Genomic DNA, 16,775 nt, shown 5'->3' on the forward strand with positions numbered 1-16,775 from the left:
TTTGACGTTATTTGTATTTTTTAATAAATTTTATTGTAAGTTATCTTTTTATTATATTTTATTATTTTCTTGTATTATTTTTAGTTATTTTCTGTTATAGTATTTTATTTTATTAATTTTTTAGTGTTTTTAATTATTTTTTAGTGTTTTTTATTATTTTTTATTGGGTTGCTAGGAGACCAAGTTGGAGGAGCTTAGCCTTCTAACTGGCAGCAATTGGATAAAAGCAATTATTCCTCTCTCTCTAATTAGGACTTTATTTTTCTTTTCTTTTTGTTGTATCAACCTAGAGCCATGGATGATGGGTTGTGTTGTCAAATTTCGAGGTCGGGGGGCCTGTAGTTTTGTTGTTTTGTGGGTCGCCGTGATGCCATCACTCTTTTATATATAGATTTTAATGATATATTTTTATAGTTTTAATTGCTTATATGTACTGTTTTTGTTTTATTATTATGTTCTTGGCATTAAATGTTACCAACTGTTGTAAGCTGCCTTGAGTCCCCCCGGGTGAGAAGGGCGGGGTATAAATGCTGAAAATAAATAAATAAATAAAGCCTCATGACTTAAAAGTTGGGTTGCTGACCTGAAGGCTGCCATGTTCGAATCCCACCCGGGGAGAGTGCTGATGAGCTCCCTGTATCAGCTCTAGCTCCATGCAGGGACATGAGAGAAGCCTCCCACAAGGATGGTAAAAACATCAAAACATCCGGGCAATGTCCCCTGGGCAACGTCCTTGCAGACGGCCAATTCTCTCACTCCAGAAGCAACTCAAGTTGCTCCTGACACAAAAAAAAGTAGTAGTAGTGGTTGTCGTAGTAGTAGTAGTAGTAGTAGTTTATTTACTGTACTTATACTCTGCCCTTCTCACCCCGAAGGTGGTGGTGTTGGTTGTTGTGGTGGTTATTGTTGTTGTTTGTACCCTGATTTATCTCTCCAGAAAAAGAGAGTCAAAGAGTTCCTTTCTGGGTGAACATTCTAGCTCATGGCGGAGGAGGAATTCTAGGGTTCATTATCTAAACTATTCTTCAAAACTTTGCAAAACATGCATAAATATATTTAATTATGTTGTGCCCTGCCTTGAGCTGAAAGGAGAGGTGGGGGACTATTATTATTATACTATTATTATTGCAAAACTCCCAAAATACTTTGTGGGCAGCTGGAAAATGCCTTAGGGCTGGACTGGATGACCGTTGAGTGCCTCTCTGTCTTTCTTTTCCTTCCTGGAAGGTGGGAGCAGCGGGAGCTGTCCAACGGGAGAGTCTACTATGTGGACCACAACACCAAGACCACCACCTGGGAGCGGCCCCTTCCCCCTGGGTAAGTCATAGGTGCCACAGCAAGGCTCCCCCTACCATCTTTGACCCTAAAGCCCTACTAGACCAATGTCCAGAAACAACCCAGAGCTGTTTCTGCAGCTCTTGGCCATTTCTGGAAATGAGAGGGGCTTGGATTGGCATGTAGGGCAGAAGGGTCCAAATGGAGACCCCTTCCTATGCATCCCGGTCCCTGAGGTGCCTCCCTATTGTCTCTGCAGCTGGGAGAAGCGGGTGGACCCCCGCGGGCGCTACTACTATGTGGACCACAACACGCGCACCACCACCTGGCAGCGCCCCACGGCCGAGTACGTGCGCAACTACGAACAGTGGCAGAGCCAGCGCAGCCAGCTCCACGGCGCCATGCAGCATTTCAGCCAGCGCTTCCTCTACCAGGTAATAAAGGGAGACTGGGGGGCAGAGCTCTGAACCTGAAAAGGTCCACTTTCCTGCGTTCCGTGAGCTCAAAGAAAGTGGCAAAATGGACCAGGAAGTGCCCCAAATGGTGTTCCCTTGGAACCTTTCCTTCCTCAGAGAGAAGCATTAGGGTAGTATCTATGCAAGGCTGGCAAGTGCTTCTTTTGGAGTGTTTTTTCACCCTATTTTGGGTCCTGTTAGGCTTAGCCTCACTGCCTGATCTAAAATCACAAGTCATTATTATTCTTTTTATAGCTGGATTGGGGTCCAGCAGAGGCTCCATCTTTGGATGCTTTTTAACAGAGGCTAGATTGTCATCTGTCAGGGGTGCTTTGATGGTGCTTTACCTGTCTGGCAGAAGGGGGTTGGACTGTCTGACTCTATGGATAGACGCAGAAAGGTGCAATGGCCACTAGGATGTCCGTATGCCATTGCAATGCAAATAATTCAGGAAATGTTGTCAAAAGCAACATCACAGGGTTGTTGTATGTTTTCTGGGCTGTATAGCCATGTTCTAGAAGTATTTCAAGAAATGCAACATCAAAGGGCCCGTGTACAGTACATTCCCCATATTGTCAGTAACTAGATCCATGGCTTTGCCAATGCATCCCAGTCTAAGTAAAGGTAAAGTCCAGTCTAGTCATGTCTGACTCTGGGGGTTGGTGCTCATCTCCATTTCTAAGCTGAAGAGCTGGTGTTGTCCATAGACACCTCCAAGTTCATAAGGCTGGCATGACTGCATGGAGCGCCGTTACCTTCCCGCCAGAGCGGTACCTATTGATCTACTCACATTGGCATGTTTTCGAACTGCTAGGTTGGCAGAACCCAGTTTAGTATGGCTCAATTTGACTGGCTGTTAGGAATTGTGGGAGTTGAAGTCCAAAACACCTGGAGGGCCCAAGTTGGCCCAGGCCTGCTTTTGATATTTAGCTCATGCAATCCTCCTCCCTTGTAGATAGTACTATATATTGACCCTTCTGCTTGTAATTGTATGCATCTAATTAACACACAGAGACGGGCCCTATACTTCCAAAAGTGGGACATTTGGCTTATTTGGAAAGTGGGAAGGCTCCCTTGGCTTCCAGTTTGCGAGGACCAGGTTGGGAGCGTTCCTCTGAATGCGCCCCATTTTCCTTCCTCGCCTGAAAGAACCGGGCAGGAGCCCTACCTGCTTGGGACAAGGATGCCCTTTTTTGCACAGGAATTGTAAGGGGCCTTTGACGGGAGCCTCCTGGGTCCCATCTGGCAGAGAGCGGAGGGGGGGTTAATGCAAACAGGGGCCTGGAAGCGGGATAAAGGTGCTTTGTATGGGGCCCCGTGTGTGTGTGCCTTTGGGGGAGTGGTGCGGTTCAGGGGGGAAACGCCTGTCTGTCTTTCTGTCTGTGTGGCATGAATGTTCCTTCAGTCTCCGCTGGCAGGTTTCGCAGCCCAGTGTCAAGGCAGCGAAGGTGGGGTGGGGTTGGGGGGTTAGTGTTGGCGGAGAGGGCGGGAGGGCGGGAGGGAGGCTCAGGCGGCACCGTTTGGGCCTTCCTTCTCCCCTCCAGTCCCAGCCAGGAAGCGCTGGGCGTGGACACGGCGGCGGGGCTTGTGGGGATGATTTCATTGGAAAGGCCTGCCATGAGGGATGTTTTTCCCCTGCTTCTTTTTTGGGGGAAGAAGGAGGAGGAGGAGGAGGAGGGGGCTTGGGTTTGGAGGTGGGACCCAGAGGGGACTCAGTCGGCAGCGGCAACAGCAGCAGACGCCTTCCTCGCCTCACCTTGGAGCTTCGGCTGCCCAGTTTTGCCCTCCGTCTCTTCACCCTTGATCCGTCCCATGCCTTCTGTATGGGCTCCTGGCCAGGATGGCCTTCTTGGCCTCTGCAGGGAAGGGACACAGCCCCCGTCTCACCACCCCCAGCCTCTCCTTCACCCTCACCTGGTGCCTCTTCTGCCCCTCTAGTCCTCGGGTGCCCCGCCGGACAATGACCCCCTCGGACCGCTGCCCACCGGATGGGGTAAGTGCCCACTCTTTGACTTCTTGGCTTTATTTGTGTCTGCACTTTGGTTGTGTTCCCCTGGGATCATTCATTGCTTCGGGCTTTTTTTGTTTACTATTGAAAGCAGCAGAGGAAAGACTCTCTCCCATGGGCTCTTAGTTCAAATCCTGACTCCACATGTATCACTTTGAAAGTCCCGAAATGATGGAAGTCTCTCTTCATAAAGTCCTAAGGTTGAAAGGGGCACCCAAGGGCCACCCAGTCCAAAATCTTTCTTTCCAGCAGGAAGAAAGGGTTTCTTCCCTCATCCAGCCTCTGCTTAAAAGCCTCCACAGAGATGTGGAGCCTCCATGAGCCACCAATGTGATAGTAAAGGTAAAGGTTTTCCCCTGACGTTAAGTCCAGTCGTGACCGACTCTGGGGGTTGGTGCTCATCTCCATTTCTAAGCCGAAGAGCGGGCGTTGTCCGTAGACACCTCCAAGGTCACGTGGCCACTGGCATGACTGCATGGAGCGCCGTTACCTTCCCGCCGGAGCGGTACCTACCTATCTACTCGCATTGGCATGTTTTCGAACTGCTAGGTTGGCAGGAGCTGGGGCTAACAGTGGGCGCTCATTCCGCTCCCGGGATTTGAACCTGGCACCTTTTGGTCCACAAGTTCAGCAGCTCAGCGCTTTAACACACTGTGCCACCAGGGGCCCCAATGTGATGCAGCAGCTAAAAAAAACCAATGGGACTTTGTCCTGTAAAAATAGGAGTCCAGTCCCTAGATCCAGGGAAGTCATGCTCCCCCTCTCTTCTTTTTTGCCTTAGTCAGACCACACACTGTGTCCCATTCTGGGCATCACAATTGAAGGGAAATGTTGACAAGCTGGAATGTGTCCAGAGGAAGGCGACTAACATGATCAAGGGTCTGGAGAACAAGCCCTATGAAGAGCGGCTGAAAGAGCTGAGCATGTTTAGCCTGCAGATGAGAAGGTTGAGAGGAGATATGATGAGGGCCATGGATCAAGATGTGAGGGGAAGGAAGTCATAGGGAAGAGGGAGCAGGCTTGTTTCCACTGCCCTGGAGACTAGGATGTGGAACGTCTTCAAACTACAGGAAAGAAAATTCCACCTGAACATGAGGAAGAATTTCCTAACTGAGATCTGTTCAGCAGTGGAACTCTGCCTCGGAGTGTGGTGGAGGCTCCTTCTTTGGAGGCTTTTAAACAGAGACTGGTTGACCATTTGTCAGGGGGGCTTTGAATGCGATTTTCCTGCTTCCTGGCAGAATAGATTTGGACTGGATGGCCCACAAGGTCTCTTCCAACTCTAGGATTCTATGATTCTATGAAAGGGGCACCCAAGGGCCATCCAGTCCAAACCCTTTCTTTCCAGCAAGAAGACACAAACCAATCCCTCCTAACATGGCCATCCAGCCTTTGCTTAAAAGCCTCCAGAGATGGAAATGGATGGCAGCTCTCTCCCACGGGGTCTTGAGTTCAGATCAGGCTCAATGGCAGTTCCTGTCCTGAAGTAAGGGGACGATGGGAGTCCCTTTCTAGGGCTTCTTCTCTCCATTATTTCCGTCCCTGACTCATGATGGATAGAGTGACGGTTGAAAAGAAGAGGAAGGAAGTTGGAGAGAGAATTCCTCTGGGGTTTTGCAGCTTGAAGAGAAGGCTCTGAGCTGGGGAAATGGTACCAAAACCTGCACCAAAAAATGTTGGAGCCATCCAGGCATGCAGGCTGGGAGATGGGACATGCATGTGGGGTGAAATGGCCGACCAAGTTGGTGAATGGGGCACACTGAGGGCATCCAAACAGACCAGGCCTGGGTGTCCTAGTGCGTGTTGTGTCTTTGTGTATCTGTTGGCTTCCTTTTGAAGAGCGACCCCACTGGGATGGCACCGGGGCTTGAGAGGAGCTGCTATCTTCTCCTATACACTTGGCAGTGGAATTTAGGAGAAGCTCAAATGGAATCACCTTTGCTTATCCATAGGGTTATCTGGGTTGTGGGCAGATCCTGAGCCTAATATCTCCATGGGGTCCCTTTGGAGGCTTTGTATGGACACCCTTTGGGACCAGAGACCCCTCCCCTTACTTAGAGGATTGGCCAGCGGACAAGGAGAGTCTGTCCCCTTTGAAACACGCCTCATCCGTCCAGAGAAATGAGGTTCCTTTTGCACCCATTTTTGCACTTTCTTATCTTGCATCTATTGAGGGAAGGGGCCTAGTTGTCTTGTTGTGGTCCTTGTGGGTCTCCCACAAGCCCCTGATCCTATGCTGACGATGGACCGCTCACATGTCGTTCTTTCCGTTTCCAGAGAAGAGGCAGGACAACGGCCGCGTCTACTACGTCAACCACAACACACGCACCACGCAATGGGAGGACCCCCGCACGCAGGGGTAAGGGGGCAAGAGGGCCTGTTTTGGGCCTTGGAAGCAAAGGCCGGACCCCTCCAGTGCATGTTGGGTCCAGGGAGAAGGGGAGTCTTGATGTCCAGGGTTCTGGTCCTGAGGGTCCTTTCTTTTCTCTCCGGACAGAATGATCCAGGAGCCGGCGCTTCCCCCCGGATGGGAGATGAAGTACACCAGCGAAGGGGTGCGCTACTTTGTGGACCACAACACCCGCACCACCACCTTCAAGGACCCCCGTCCCGGGTTCGAGTCCGGGTAAGGCTCCCTTGCAGGTGGCACTTTTCTCCTCCTATGGGGTGCTGTTATAGGGTGTTGTTCCTAAAAATATGGTCTGTGCATGCAGCATGGGACGCTTGTTTACAAGGCAAGGAAGTGGTGACAAGAGGAGGAGACTCGCCAAGTTCTGGGTGATCACATTGGCAGATTGGAAGCAGGCTTCCCAATATGACACCTGAGTTCCCAGACATCTCTCTGCCTGGACAATATCCTCCATCATCCTCAGTCTGCGGCTCAGCCTTGGGAGGATGATGGGAGGTCACCAAGTGGGAGGAAGAGGATGCCACGTCTGTTTCTACCCCTCTCTCCCTTCTTGGGGCTTTGATGATTGTGGGACCCCTTGGAGACCTGGGCTATGGCCTCCGATGGGTCCTCCATTCCTCTCAGAGCTTGTGGAAGGGTGGATTTTTTGGATCGCAACTCCCAGAATCCTCTTGCCATAGGATTCTGGGAGGTATAGGGAAAGAGGGGCACACAAAGGGGAGTCTGGGGACCATGGGTTTTGTCGTTGACTGTGTCCATAAAGCTTCGTTGCTCTGGGTTCAGCCTGCGATGCCCACCTGAAGAGCTCTCCTTCGTTGCCCTTTTCAGGAGCAAACAAGGAGGCTCCCCCGGTGCCTACGACCGCAGTTTCCGCTGGAAGTTCCACCAGTTCCGCTTCCTGTGCCACGTGAGTGACCCCTGCCTTTGGGGGAGAGGGGAGGGGGCTTGAAGGGTCCCCCAAAAAAGTGGGACAATGAAGGGAGGGGATTCGAGTGTTGCCTTCCTTTATTCCTTCATTCCTCCCTTGGCAGTCGAATGCGCTTCCCAGCCACGTCAAGATCAGCGTCTCACGGCAAACGCTCTTTGAGGACTCCTTCCAGCAGGTGAGACTTGCATTGGGGACTGTGGTCAAGCCTTCTCTCTCCCACCTCCAAATACAGTGTTCCCTCACTACTTTGTGGTTCACTTTTTGCGGATTTGCTGTTTTGCGGGTTTTTAATAAACTCTAAAATACTATTATAAATCACAAAAATTACAATTTACAGCCTAAGGAATGGAGGAAGGAGAAGCCAAAGGGAGAGAAAAAGAACCCAAGTGGCAACGGGAGGAGAAGGAGGCAATTTATCAATACACAATTGGTTGATAAAGACTAAAATAGTGTATAACTACTAAAATAATGTATAACTATTAAAATAAGGAGCCCCGGTGGCGAAGTGTGTTAAAGCACTGAGCTGCTGAATTTGCAGACAGAATGGTCCCAGGTTCAAATCCTGGGAGTGGAGTGAGCACCCGCTGTTAGCTCCATCTTCTGCCAATCTAGCAGTTCGAAAACATGCTAATGTGAGTAGATCAATAGGTACCGCTTCGGCGGGAAGGTAACACCGCTCCATGCAGTCATGCTGGCCACATGACCTTGGAGGTGTCTACGGACAACGCCAGCTCTTCGGCTTAGAAATGGAGATGAGCACCAACCCCCAGAGTCAGACATGACTGGACTTAATGTCAGGGAAAACCTTTACCTATTAAAATAATGTATAAATATTAAAATAAATAAAGTGCCCCTACTTCGTGGATTTTCACTTATTGCGGGTGATCATGGAACCTAACCCCAGCGATAAGTGAGGGAACATTGTATCACATTCCCTCCTTCCATCCTTCAAATTGAGGCTGGATGGCTGTCTGTTGGGAGGATTTTGCCTTCCTTTATGGCAGAAGGGGGTTGATCTGGATGGCCCTTGAGTGCCCCTTTTAACTTGAGGATTGATTTCTGTGCCCAGATCATGAACATGAAGCCTTATGACCTCCGCCGGCGGCTCTACATCATCATGCGCGGGGAAGAGGGGCTGGACTACGGAGGCATCGCCCGGTGAGTGCGGCATGTGCACCAAGAATGGTGCCTTTCCTGTCTTGGTGTTCCTTTGGGACCACAGTGCTGGAGAGACCTGGAGGGGAGGACTATAGAGGTGGGCTGGGGGTTCTGCAGAACGGCATGGGGCTGACCCTCCCTTGTTCTGTGGCATCAGACGGAGGAGGGCCTTTGGGGTTTTTGCGGAGGGACTTCTGGACTGAGAATGCACTCCGTTCTGGCTCTTCTTCCTCTCTCCATGGCGTCCACTCTCCTCCTTCCTCTCTCTGTGTCCTTCCAGTGGTTTTACCCTATGGTAGGTTACGTCATGCTGTTCTACCACAGGGTAGAACCACGGACGGGATGCCGGGGCTCTCTGCGCCAGAGCAGCGACAATCTGGACGAGGATCGACACTTGCACATGGAGCCATGCGTGTGTGTGTGTGTGCAAATTGTGGTCTGGTTTTGCTCCTTGTTTCCTTCATCTAGGTGTTTGGCTTCTTGCCCCTACATTAGGCCTGGGCCAATTTCGACCCTCCTCTACATGTTTTGGACTTCAATTCCCACAATTCCTAGGCCCGATATCCTGAGGCTTCCTTCTCTCTCCCTGCAGGGAGTGGTTCTTCCTCTTGTCCCACGAAGTGCTGAACCCCATGTACTGCCTCTTTGAATACGCCGGGAAGAACAACTACTGCCTCCAGATCAACCCGGCCTCCTCTATCAACCCCGACCACTTGACCTACTTCCGCTTCATTGGCCGGTTCATCGCCATGGTGAGATGGGGAATAGGGTTGTTTTTTGGGGAGGGTCTTTGGGACCCAAGTTATGGGACGGTCTTAGCTTGGCCCAGAAACCGCCACCCTTCGGACCCTTAAAAACAAGGGACCCAATTGGGAAGGGAGTCCGGAAAGTTCTATCGAGATATTTGAAAAACACCGAAAATAATATTCCCCATGGTTTTTCATTTTGAAGCGAAATTACAGTACTTTCATCTTCCGTAACTTCACATTTGCCATGAAACTGCACTGGTTTGAGTTTAAACACAAGTAACAGAAGGTAATTGGGACAGACTGGAGACCATGTGGAAAATAGTGGTCCCACCAAGAATTGGTTTCCCAGTTCTTTTTGCCATGTTTCTTGGATTCTAAGATGCACTTTCCTTCTTACATAGACATCATTGAGGGGATGTCTTGGAATCGTGGAGATATATATGATGCATTTTTCCCTATCCTGCAATGACTGTGTGTCTTGGCATCTTAGAATCGAAGAAATGTGGCATTTGTGGTCCCATGGCTCCGAATGTTTGCTCCCTTCTAGAAAGAGAGCGCATTTCATCCTTTGCAGCCTTTTTCTCAGCCTCTGGGGCCCTGTGCTGTCTATGCCCCCAATTCCTGGCTCCTTTCTCCGTTTCCTTTAGCCTTTGGGAAAATGAGTGGGGTTTCTCCCCCCAAAACCCCAGACTATTACTCACTCGCTGCTGCTGCCGCCAAGGGCTCCTTTTTCCTCCAGACGCAGCCCAGAAACGTCTGGGTTATTCTTGGCTCCTCGGAAGTCGTTCTGTGGCCGCAGAGGGGGCCCTGGCTGAACCCAGCCGCTTGGGGGGCCCTGAAGGGAGGGAAAAATCAAGGAGGAAGCATGTGGGGGCATCTTTTTAAAAGGGAAGCGGGTCTGGGGTCTCAACTGCTGTGGGCCCTTTGGGTTTCATCCTGTTCCTCTATCAGGCTCAGGTCTCCTTTGCAAAAACTCGTTTTACAAGGAGCCCTTTTATCGGAGGGAACTTGATTCCTTTTCTAGAGGCTTAGTTGTATTATTATTATTATTATTATTATTATTATTATTATTATTATTATTATTATTATTATTATTATTATTATTACCGTATATACTCAAGTATAAGCTGAGGCACCTAATTTTATCACAAGAAAACTGGGAAAACATTGACTCAAGTATAAGCCGAGAGTGGTAAATTTCAGAAATAAAATAGAAACCAATAAAATTACATTAATCGAGGCATCATTAGGTTAAATGTTTTTGAATAGTTACATAAAACTTTAATTTAAGATAAGACTGTCCAACTCTGATTAAATCATTATTCTTATCTTCTTCAATGTAAATGCCCTTATGTATCCTTTTAATAATAATAAAGTAAAATAATAAATGTAATAACAATAATATCATAGTGAAATAATAAATATATTATTAATAATAAAATAGAATAAAAAGTAATACTAACAATAATAATAGAGTAAAATAATAAATGTAATAATATCAATAAAAATAGAGAAAAATAATAAATGTACCATATATACTTGAGTATAAGCCAGCCAGGACCCTCACTCGAGTATAAGCCGAGAGGGGCTTTTTTAGTCCTAAAAAAGGGGCTGAAAAATTAGGCTTATACTCAAGTATATACAGTATTATTATTATTATTATTGTATACTGTGTACAGTATATCATATTATTATACTAATTACTATTATTTTATGAATATATATTACCACATTTTGTTATTAGTATTATATTTATTAGCATATATTATATTATATTATTATTACTGTATATTATATCATTATTATAAGATTTCCCCTGACATTAAGTTTAGTCGTGTCCGGCTCTGGGGGTTGGTGCTCATTTTCATTTCTAAGCCAAAGAGCCGGTGTTGTCTGTAGACACCTTCAAGGTCATGTGGCCACTGGCATGACTGCATGGAGCGTCATTACCTTCCCGCAGAAGTGATAGCTATCAGTGTACTCACATATACATGTTTTTGAACTGCTAGATTAGCAGAAGCTGGGGCTAATAGCAAGAACTCACTCTGCTCCCCGGATTTGAACCGCCAACCTTTCAATCAGCAAATTCAGCAGCTCAGTGGTTTAACCCGCTGTGCCACCGGTGACTCCATTATATTACTATACGATATGTAATTTGCATATATTATATTACATTTTATTAGAAGTATTATATTATTATTAGCATGTATTATTATACTATTACTGTATTATTATACATTATTATACTATTATATGATTTATTATTTGTGTATATTGTATCATCATTATATTTTTTTATTATACGATTACTTTTTCCTCTCCCAAAGGAGACTTAAAGCTCATACTAAAACAAAATCCATATGGAAATTAAAACACAGTGCATGCAAGCATTGAATTAGAATTCAATGCAGAACATATTGAAAGTACATAGTTAAAAACAAACAAAAAACCATCATTTCTAAATGTGGTTTCAAATGTATTTCAGTATTTCCGTGTTCCGTGACAGAAATAATTTTGGCTTTTAAAACTGTTTTTATTCATATTTTAATGTGTTTAATTGTATGGTGTTGTGTTTGTCATTGGCCGCCCTGAGTCGTGATTATCAGAAGGAATGTGGGATAAAATATTAATACATTTGCCCACTCCCCTGTTAATATCTTTTCAGCACAAGGGTAGAAACGGTTTCATTTTTTCCTGGAAATTTCGATGAGTTCTATTACAAAACCTGTTTTACATCCTGCTCTTTATTCTGGCTGTGTAATTCTTGGTTTATTTTATTAAAGCATTTCTACGCTGCTCTGTATCCCAAGGTTTCAGGGCAGGACTATTGGCATTACCAATTTAAAGCAGTTTTAAGGAATGCTCCAGTTGTAATGTCCATGAGGTGTGGAGTACATATTTACGAAAGGTGGTTTCAAACCTGGAGGGGCTTAGGCCTTCACTGCTTGTGTGTGGCCTGTTCCGTGGCCAGTCTCTCCAGGACATGCTCTGCCCAGAGCCATGGCCATGGCTTTACCGACACTTCCTCCATCTCCTGACTTACAGGCCTTGTACCACGGAAAGTTCATCGACACCGGCTTCACCCTACCCTTCTACAAGCGTATGCTCAACAAGCGGCCCACCCTCAAGGACCTGGAGTCCATTGACCCTGAGTTCTACAACTCCATCGTCTGGATCAAGTGAGTCCTAGAATTAGAAAGGGACCCCGAAGGACATCCAGCCCACACTCATTATGCCAGGCAGAAAGGCGCAACAACGAAATCAATCAATTAATTGCAGAATCCTAGAATTGGAGGAGACCCCAAAAGCCACCCAGTCCCTCCTGCCATAAAGGAAGGCAGCATCCAATCCCTCACGACAGATGGCCACCCAGCCCCTGCTTAATAATAATAATTGTTATTTGCCGTAGAGAGAGCCATATGGGAAATCCATCGGAGCGTAGCTTGCTGGCCTGGCTGAGAAGGTCTAGAGCCCTCAGGGCCCAGTTCCCCTTCAAGTGATGCAACCTTCCTTCCTTTTTTGCAGGGAGAATAACGTGGAGGAGTGTGGCCTGGAGCTGTTCTTCATCCAGGACATGGACATCCTGGGCAAAGTGACCACCCACGAGCTTAAGGAGGGCGGGGAGAGCATTCGGGTCACTGAGGAGAACAAGGAAGAGTACATCATGTAAGTGTGTGCACACATGTGTGCGGGGCAATGGGGGGCTCCAAGGGGTGGTCCTTGTAGCTCAAATCCATGCAGTGTGAGGCTCCCCAGTTTGGCCTGGGCTCTACAGAGTCCAGATCTTCCACCAAAAAGGGCGGGGAGCTCTTTCACACTTCACACTTGCATGAAACCCTGAGATGTAGAGTTTGGTTGAGGTCCCAGAGAGCTCAGGAGACCCCACCCAAGACTAGAAGTCCCAGGGCTGCATAGAATGAAGCTTTGGGATCAAAGCAGTCAAACTGCATGATGTGAAAGAGGCCACTATGGGCCGAGGGAAAGCAATGGCAAGGATGGAGAGAGCACTTAGTCAGGCTTCTTTGCCTATCTCCAAAAGAGCACTAGCTGTTGCCAAGCTGCTCCAAGGGCTGGATCAGGACTGGGCCAGGATGGGATCCACTGGATCCGCAGGGAGCCCTGGAGGTGCTGAGTATCTACCTTCTTTCCTCTTTACTCCTTCCCTCCTTCCCTTCCAGGCTGCTGACGGACTGGCGCTTCACTCGGGGTGTGGAGGAGCAGACCAAGGCCTTCTTGGATGGCTTCAACGAAGTGGCACCCCTCGAATGGCTGCGTTACTTTGACGAGAAGGAGCTGGAGGTGAATGAGAAAGGCTTCTAGGTCTAGAAACAAAGCCACTCCTCAGGGACCCCATTAGTTTTCATTAGGCCAGGAATCCTCAGAGGTGGTTCTGCCTATTCCTTCTCCTGAAATGCCGCCTCCAGCACCTGGGATTTACTCGTGGTCTCCCAAAGGCTGACCCTGTATAATTCCATTATCAGACATAATCTAGTGCCTTTTAGGACATTTAGTTTGGTTGTAATATGAACTAGGGGTATTTCCAGAGAATCATAGAATAGTAGAGTTGGAAGAGACCTCATGGGCCATCTAGTCCAACCCCCTGCCAAGAAGCAGGAAATCGCATTCAAAGCAAAGAAGTAAACACACCTTTCACAGACTTCCATTTTTGCGGGGCTGAAGATTTGTCTTGGGGCTGCTTTGTGTCTCAAGCAAAATATAAATATAATGCTATTAATAACTGAGGTCACCATGAGTCAGAAACAAAAGCACCCAAGCAAACAAACCACAGCAAAGACTTGTCCATTTGTCCTTCAGTTCATCCATTATGGCCTTTCAGGAGACTATCCTTGTGATGCATGGCATTTGTGTTATCCCACTTTATCCATTGCCAAAGATTTTGTTAACCCAGAAGGGAGAGGGACCCACCAGATCATGGTTTGGCAGCTGGGCTCCTTGGTGGGAACTTGCAGGCCACGTTCTGCCCCATTCCAGGCCATTCATGCTCTTCCCCTTTTCTGCTCCCTCCAAACAAAGCTGATGCTGTGTGGGATGCAGGAGATCGACATGAGTGACTGGCAGAAGAACACTATCTATCGCCATTACACCAAGAACAGCAAGCAGATCCAGTGGTTCTGGCAGGTCAGGAATATGGAGGGCCTAGAGCCCCGGGGAGTCTCCTTTGGGGAAGGTTTTAAAGCAGAGGCTGGATGGAAGGGCTCGGACTGTGTCTCCCTGCCTGGCCGAAAGAAGGGAACTGGACTGGATGGACTTTGGGGGTCCCTTCCAGCTCTAGAAGTCCCCCAGTTGGCTCTGAAGGATGATCCAGTAACTCTGAAAAGACACAACTTCATGCCATTCCTCCCAAAATGTGACTTTCCAGGTGGTCAAAGAGATGGACAATGAGAAGAGGATCCGGCTGCTGCAGTTTGTGACAGGGACGTGCCGCCTGCCGGTGGGAGGATTCGCAGAGTTGATTGGTACTTGGTCCCTCCTCTACTGTCTTTGTGGGATGACGGGGTTGGCTGTATGTGGGGCTTGCCCTGGGGCCATACAGACGAAGGGTTGCGGGAGGTGGACACCGTTGTTGACCCTCTTGACTCTCCCAGTCCCATTTTCCCTGGTTGCTTCCTTGCACGACACCAGAATTTTAACTGTCCTGGTAGTTTGTCATAATGCTGTACTGCTGTGTCCTGCAGCATCCCTTTCCTTTGGATCGAATGCCTCCTGATTTCCCCCCTTAATAGGCAGCAACGGTCCGCAGAAGTTCTGCATTGACAAGGTGGGCAAGGAGACCTGGCTCCCTCGCAGCCACACCTGGTGAGTCCTATTTGGGGTGGGTGGAAAATGTCCCTGTTCCTTCCTTCCTTCCCTCCCTCCCAGGATGTGGGGGGCAATGAAGGGACCTATGCTGACGGTCTCCTTTTGCCCCTCGGCAGCTTCAACCGCCTGGACCTTCCTCCCTATAAAAGTTTTGAGCAGCTGAAGGAGAAGCTTCTCTTCGCCATCGAGGAGACGGAGGGTTTTGGCCAGGAGTGAGGAAGCGGAAGAAGGCCAGCTCTGAAAGGGAGCCAAGGTGCTGCCCCCCTGCTTCCTTCCTGCCAAGATGGTGGCCAGAACCACCTCTTGAGTGTTCAGGCTCAGACCATGAGAGGCCTTGCAGTTGCAGGCCCATTCTTTCCCCCTTCCTGAAGCCAAAGGTGGCCTCTGATTCTTTCCATTTGTCAAACCATGACACCAAAGAGGTAGCCGCTTCATGGGGCTCCTGACAGGGCAAACACATGTCCAGCCCCCATTTCCAAAAGCTCCCACATCCCAATCCTAAGCTGTGGCTACCATCTCGGTACCTCTGCCCTGGATAATGTGGGTGCTGCTTGGATAGGCCTCCTCTCTCCTGCCCCAATGTCTCAACCAAAAGCACTCAGCACAAACCAAGGAACGAGCACTTTGGGGAAGCTCTCCCCCCTCGCAAAATACATGATGTCCTCCACTGGTGCAGAGTGGACGTCAAAGCCCTCCTGGCCTCCCCACTTGGGTCAAGCGAGAAAGGCTTCTAGATCCACCTACTCTTTGCACCTGGCCCATCACTGAACAAGAAGACAGGGCCCTTGCAGTCCTTCATACCACTCTACCCACATTGCAGAGCAGGTTTTGGGGGAATTGTCCAGACCCGAAGGGACTGTCCACTCTCCGGCTGCCCTTGTGCCCATGGAGTCTTGCAGGAACGGGGCAGCATCTTTGGCGGGAAGGTCGGCACTCTAAGAGTCCCATAGAAAGCGGAAGAGCCCCTCTGCCTTGATGTGGGTCTCCTATTAGAGGACTCAGTGGGAATAGGAGCACCTCCCTGCCCAGTGCCTAGCTGAGGCATGGGCCAACTTTGGCCCTCCCTCCAGGTGTTTTGGACGCCAACTCCCACAATTCCTAACAGCCTACCGGCTGTTAGGAATTGTGGGAGTTGGCATCCAAAACACCTGGAGGGAGGGCCAAAGTTGGCCCATGCCTCAGCTAGCCTCTGTGTCTCAGTCTCCGCGAAAGAAGAGAATGTGTCTGTGTGTACATACTTATAAATATATAAAAATCTGTATATATGTGTCTGTGGATACAAAGGACTGCAATAGCTCTTTTGATGACGGGGATCCTGGATAGTTTTTTACTGCACCAGCCTGCCTCAGCCGATGCCAATTTCTTGTGCAATAAACAATCCGCAGCAGCTGCTTGTGGGCTTTGCCTCTGACCTCTCTCTTTCGGGGATCATTTCTGGGGTGCGCCATGGGGCCAGGGAGGGGGCTGAGTACCGCTTTGCGGCACTCAGACCCCCCACTGCTTGCCTTCCGGAAGAATTGTGTTCCTCTGGTAAACAATGAGGCCAGAGAGTGTGGCCCCACTTCGGGGGGACAAGTCTAGGCTCAAAAGGCTGAAAGGAGTAAGACTTCCCTGCTTTTAAGAATCACATCAGCCACAAAGTGAAAATGTTGGCTCAGTCATGGAGTCTGCTGCCCTCATGTGCCATTCAGTCCAGACAGGAAGACACCATCAAAGCCCTCCTGACAGATGACTATCCACTCTCATAGTAGTTTTATGGAGAAGTAAGACTATAGAGTCATAGAATCCAAATTGGAAGAGACCCCCGCCCCCAAAAGGTCATCTGGTCCAGCACAATTCAATCCCTCCCAACAGATGGTTATCCAACGTCTGCTTAAAAACCTCCAGAGACGATGGCCCCATTGGACTCCCAGGCAGAAGCATGATCCACAGCCATTGGAAGGGACCCCAAAGGTCACCCAGCCTAACCCCT

General features: G+C 48.6%; 1 protein-coding gene and 1 non-coding gene across 6 annotated transcripts in view; both read left to right on the top strand.

Moving 5' to 3' along the window:
* The window catches only part of wwp2 (WW domain containing E3 ubiquitin protein ligase 2), a 40,465-nt gene extending 24,251 nt beyond the window's left edge, over window positions 1-16,214 (top strand). For all 5 annotated transcript variants that reach the window (XM_008122078.3, XM_008122075.3, XM_008122076.3 and 2 more), the window contains 16 exons: window positions 1,228-1,317; window positions 1,535-1,709; window positions 3,669-3,723; window positions 6,016-6,097; window positions 6,236-6,364; window positions 6,977-7,055; window positions 7,180-7,251; window positions 8,146-8,234; window positions 8,827-8,986; window positions 12,029-12,162; window positions 12,509-12,649; window positions 13,162-13,282; window positions 14,018-14,122; window positions 14,364-14,460; window positions 14,728-14,800; window positions 14,920-16,214. In XM_008122078.3, the coding sequence (XP_008120285.2) occupies window positions 1,228-1,317; window positions 1,535-1,709; window positions 3,669-3,723; window positions 6,016-6,097; window positions 6,236-6,364; window positions 6,977-7,055; window positions 7,180-7,251; window positions 8,146-8,234; window positions 8,827-8,986; window positions 12,029-12,162; window positions 12,509-12,649; window positions 13,162-13,282; window positions 14,018-14,122; window positions 14,364-14,460; window positions 14,728-14,800; window positions 14,920-15,019 (1,702 nt within the window). In that variant the 3' untranslated portion in view covers window positions 15,020-16,214. The remainder of the gene's footprint in view (window positions 1-1,227; window positions 1,318-1,534; window positions 1,710-3,668; window positions 3,724-6,015; window positions 6,098-6,235; window positions 6,365-6,976; window positions 7,056-7,179; window positions 7,252-8,145; window positions 8,235-8,826; window positions 8,987-12,028; window positions 12,163-12,508; window positions 12,650-13,161; window positions 13,283-14,017; window positions 14,123-14,363; window positions 14,461-14,727; window positions 14,801-14,919) is intronic.
* mir140 (microRNA mir-140) lies at window positions 8,490-8,594 on the top strand. Its single transcript, NR_129861.1, has one exon. It is a non-coding gene; the product is annotated as a microRNA mir-140 (primary transcript).
* Window positions 16,215-16,775: the final 561 nt, after the last annotated feature.

This window comes from Anolis carolinensis, unplaced genomic scaffold (genome assembly GCF_035594765.1).
Source record: "Anolis carolinensis isolate JA03-04 unplaced genomic scaffold, rAnoCar3.1.pri scaffold_9, whole genome shotgun sequence".
NCBI lineage: Eukaryota > Metazoa > Chordata > Lepidosauria > Squamata > Dactyloidae > Anolis > Anolis carolinensis.